At 39.4% G+C, this 5,106-nt stretch overlaps 1 protein-coding gene across 1 annotated transcript in view; it reads right to left on the bottom strand.

The window, feature by feature from the left end:
* LOC130804434 (uncharacterized) overlaps positions 1–4,491 on the bottom strand; it is a 146,101-nt gene extending 141,610 nt beyond the window's left edge. Inside the window, exons 1-2 of the mRNA XM_057668864.1 lie at positions 4,390–4,491; positions 4,055–4,287 (exon numbers count right to left, since the gene is read on the bottom strand). Coding sequence (XP_057524847.1) covers positions 4,055–4,287 — 233 coding nt within the window. The 5' untranslated portion in view covers positions 4,390–4,491. The remainder of the gene's footprint in view (positions 1–4,054; positions 4,288–4,389) is intronic.
* Between the last annotated feature and the right edge of the window lie 615 nt (positions 4,492–5,106).

A 5,106-nucleotide genomic window follows, 5' to 3' on the forward strand; every position in this document is an offset into this window, starting at 1 on the left:
GCACGACACGTGGAGACCAAACCTATGCATCCAGGACCTAGGCTAAAGTGGAAATGGAATCTTGGTACTTGGATCTAGCTATCAAGGTCCTCAAACCATTCTAACAATCCCCGTGGACTCTTAGAAGCTGAGCCGAAGGAGGGCTGGTCGACAGTTTGCTAGATCAGAATTATGTTTAAGTGTTTGTGGTTGTTTCGTGTTCTTTTCATGATCATTTGTAGTTTTTGACTGTGTCATTAATCAAAACTTACGCACAACATTAATCCTTGCATAACCAAGGCCTTAATCAGCCCCGGTTTCGCATCAAAACCATGTTTGAGTACTTTACGCGCGAAATTCACAAAAACGCTTAAAAACGCATAAAATCGCAACTTAACTTCTAATTTCTAGCATATGACTATTATTATCAAGTATAACCATTTCAACACAATAATATATGCCAAATGGTGTTGTGTACCAAGTTTCGTGCATAACAAACCATGTTTGACCTACTTTACGCGCGAAATGGACAAAAACGCTTAAAAACGCATAAAATCGCAACTTATCTTCTAATTTCTAGCATATGACTATTATTATCAAGTCTAACCATTTCAACACAATAATATATTCCAAATAGTGTTGTGTGCCAAGTTTCGTGCATAATAAACCATGTTTGACCTACTTTACGCGCGAAATTTACAAATAAAAACGCGAAATTGACAGCATCAAACTAGTGACCATACCACCTTGCACGACACGTGGAGACCAAACCTATGCATCCAGGACATAGGATAAAGTGGAAATGGAATCTTGGTACTTGGATCTAGCTATCAAGGTCCTCAAACCATTCTAACAATCCCCGTGGACTCCTAGAAGCTGAGCCGAAGGAGGGCTGGTCGACAGTTTGCTAGATCAGAATTATGTTTAAGTGTTTGTGGTTGTTTCGTGTTCTTTTCATTATCATTTGTAGTTTTTGACTGTGTCATTAATCAAAGCTTACGCACAACATTAATCCTTGCATAACCAAGGCCTTAATCAGCCCCGGTTTCGCATCAAAACCATGTTTGAGTACTTTACGCGCGAAATTCACAAAAACGCTTAAAAACGCATAAAATCGCAACTTAACTTCTAATTTCTAGCATATGACTATTATTATCAAGTATAACCATTTCAACACAATAATATATGCCAAATAGTGTTGTGTGCCAAGTTTCGTGCATAACAAACCATGTTTGACCTACTTTACGCGCGAAATGGACAAAAACGCTTAAAAACGCATAAAATCGCAACTTAACTTCTAATTTCTAGCATATGACTATTATTATCAAGTCTAACCATTTCAACACAATAATATATGCCAAATAGTGTTGTGTGCCAAGTTTCGTGCATAACAAACCATGTTTGACCTACTTTACGCGCGAAATTGACAAATAAAAACGCGAAATTGACAGCATCAAACTAGTGACCAGACCACCTTGCACGACACGTGGAGACCAAACCTATGCATCCAGGACCTGGGCTAAAGTGGAAATGGAATCTTGGTACTTGGATCTAGCTATCAAGGTCCTAAAACCATTCTAACAATCCCCGTGGACTCCTAGAAGCTGAGCCGAAGGAGGGCTGGTCGACAGTTTGCTAGATCAGAATTATGTTTAAGTGTTTGTGGTTGTTTCATGTTCTTTTCATGATCATTTGTATTTTTTGACTGTGTCATTAATCAAAGCTTACGCACAACATTAATCCTTGCATAACCAAGGCCTTAATCAGCCCCGGTTTCGCATCAAAACCATGTTTGAGTACTTTACGCGCGAAATTCACAAAAACGCTTAAAAACGCATAAAATCGCAACTGAACTTCTAATTTCTAGCATATGACTATTATTATCAAGTATAACCATTTCAACACAATAATATATGCCAAATAGTGTTGTGTACCAAGTTTCGTGCATAACAAACCATGTTTGACCTACTTTACGCGCGAAATGGACAAAAACGCTTAAAAACGCATAAAATCGCAACTTAACTTCTAATTTCTAGCATATGACTATTATTATCAAGTCTAACCATTTCAACACAATAATATATGCCAAATAGTGTTGTGTGCCAAGTTTCGTGCATAACAAACCATATTTGACCTACTTTACGCGCGAAATTGACAAATAAAAACGCGAAATTGACAGCATCAAACTAGTGACCAGACCACCTTACACGACACGTGGAGACCAAACCTATGCATCCAGGACCTAGGCTAAAGTGGAAATGGAATCTTGGTACTTGGATCTAGCTATCAAGGTCCTAAAACCATTCTAACAATCCCCGTGGACTCCTAGAAGCTGAGCCGAAGGAGGGCTGGTCGACAGTTTGCTAGATCAGAATTATGTTTAAGTGTTTGTGGTTGTTTCGTGTTCTTTTCATGATCATTTGACCAAACCTATACAAAACCCATAAAATCGAATTTGTGTACCTTTCTTGCTATCCATTTTGGAAATGTGGCTCTGGATGTAGATCCCATTTGTCCACGCACTCTTTTCATTGCGCTGAAACACATGGGAAAAGTAATACCATTTATATATATATATAATACTTAATTAAATCAAATTGGTAAAATAATTAATATTACGTACGCATTCAACAATGCTTTGAATCTTGTGTTGCGAGGTAGGCTGTTAGGTTTTTGTAATGAGTCGAAGACGTGCACGGTGTTCGTTAAAGGACATATGATCAGAAGTATCCAATGCAAACTACAAACACAAATTTAAAATCAACAAATTAGAGATTAGGTGACTTTAAAAATCAAAAGATAAGTTCAATTTCAAAAATAAAACTTACTCTTCCCAATATGGAGCTAGAATGAATGTGTGTTTACATGCAAGGGAATTAGTCAAAGCAGTCTCAATGTATGCTCTGACGACATCTGGATCATTTCTACATTTACTACCCGAAATCGTCTCCGGACAAAACCATCCAATTTTTATTGGAGGTTCGCAAGAATTTACCTCCTCGTAAACCGCACTAAACTCACAAATAAGAGAATTTTGTTAGTAATTTGGTCATTAAAACAATTAAACAACAATGCCTAACTTGTAAGATAATGAACATCACCTCATGTAGACATGGAAAAGAGCTACGTTCAGCATCTCTCCTCTCAAAAATTGCCCGATGTCACTAGGACCAATAATTACATACGGGTCTTCTGAAAAGCAGTATTGCTCCTTCAGCAGGGGCAACATGATTGGGTCCTCCTCACTTATGCGAGATGCACCAATAATGCAGCCATTTGCAATCTTGAGAGAGATCTTTTATCTCCTCATCAGTCAAAATTGGAGTGCTTGGCATCGACTTTGACCCAGTTGACACCTTTGCTGAGGAACCGACCTCTCTACAAGATCCCTTTGGACTCTTTTGCTATTTAAATTTATAAATAAAAATTAAATTAGTGTGAGCATGCAATTAAAAAATAAAAATAAATAAGGTACAAATGATTCTTACCGTGTTAGTGAATCGGACCCAAGCATATGGCCATGTGACGAACTACCTAGGGCGTCTGATAGTTTCTCAAGGCTCCATGCTGGCATTGGAATTGGGAGTGAGAAATCTTCAAACCCCTTTACAATAGTCTCCACGGCCACACTGATGTGGCCACTTGTAACAGGCACTGAATGCACTGTTTGGCCCTCTTTATTTGGCTGTGCCATACCATATGCAACCTCAGTTAAGTCGCCATCACTAGCAACACCTAACTGAGGCAGCAAAAGAGAACAAGGAGTCGCCTCCTGAAAATTGTGTCGTTTAGTATAATAAGCATCATAATAAAATTTTAATTACGCGTTGCAATTTAAATTAATAAGTGCTTATATATTTAAATACTATGTACCTGTAGCACTGGCACCGGAGTTGGCTCCGGATTTTGAGCAACGGGGGTATTAGTAAAGAGCTGGGGTGCTACGGGGGTAATGGGCTCGGGTGTTCGCTCGACCAACGCGTCAGAATCCCCATGTTGACTTCCCTGATCCTCGACAATCAGGTTTGCCAAGTCCACAATGGGTGCACCCATCTTTTGCAACACGGTGGCCAACTTCGCGAGAACGTCCTTCGTAATCTCCGCTCGGAGGGTTGCTGCTTCTTCCCGCAGTGCCGTTCGGGATTGAGTAGCAACACACTCTTTGCCGAATGCCTTCTGTAACCCCACGCGGACGCCTCCTTTTCCGACTACCCGCCCACTGTGGTCTTTCCCTAAGACCATATGCAATGCGTCAACATTGCCTTTTGGGGTGAACTCCCCCGTAGCTTCTTTTTCCTTCCAGCCCATCTGTTCAAATAAAAAGTGACATATATAGTAATTAGTATAAGTACATCAAAGCCAAAGAATACAAAACAAATGAAGAATATACTTAATAATTTCAAAACTCACCACAGCATCAGCAACCTTCTTCGTTCCCGGATCATTAATGGTAAATTTACCACTTGCATCTCGGGAATGAAGCCCGCAATACCAATCACGCACCCGATCTCCAGCAAGAGTATTTACGGATGCGGAGGTAGTCGTAGATGAGGGTGTGGATGAACTTTGATTGGGGTATAAACCCGCATCCACCCACTCTTTTCGGACCTCATCGTACGTTTTCTGGCCTAAGCGATGGTAAAACTTCCTTTTGCTTGCAGAATCTGAAGCTTTACCACGCTTTTCCTAATTAATCAATAGAAATCGAATGTCATGTATTAGTTTAATGACTGAATCAAAAGAATTAAATTCAAATTGGTAAACTATAATATAATATGAAATACTTACAACTTCTATGGGAGTTGTTCTTTTGGCAACAAAGGCCTCCCAATCCCTCTTCGATATGTGACCCCATATTTCGTAGGGCATCTTCGAAGGTGCTTGCTCTCCACCTTCGTTTCCCGTTTTGACCTTTTTGGTCGTACGGGCACGGGTCTTCGTAATCCAACCAGTTACTAGCTTGGATTTGAAATCTCTGAATCTTTCAGCAACAGCTGAAAGAAACACATTCTTCTTGTCCTCATCGCTCTCGATGTGGAAAAGATTCTACAAAAAAAATTTATATTTGTTACTGTCAATTAAATTAATTTTAAAATGAAACTAAATGAGTAAAAATAGTAAAGTTGC

This window comes from Amaranthus tricolor, chromosome 17, assembly GCF_026212465.1.
Source record: "Amaranthus tricolor cultivar Red isolate AtriRed21 chromosome 17, ASM2621246v1, whole genome shotgun sequence".
Classification (NCBI taxonomy): Eukaryota; Viridiplantae; Streptophyta; class Magnoliopsida; order Caryophyllales; family Amaranthaceae; genus Amaranthus; species Amaranthus tricolor.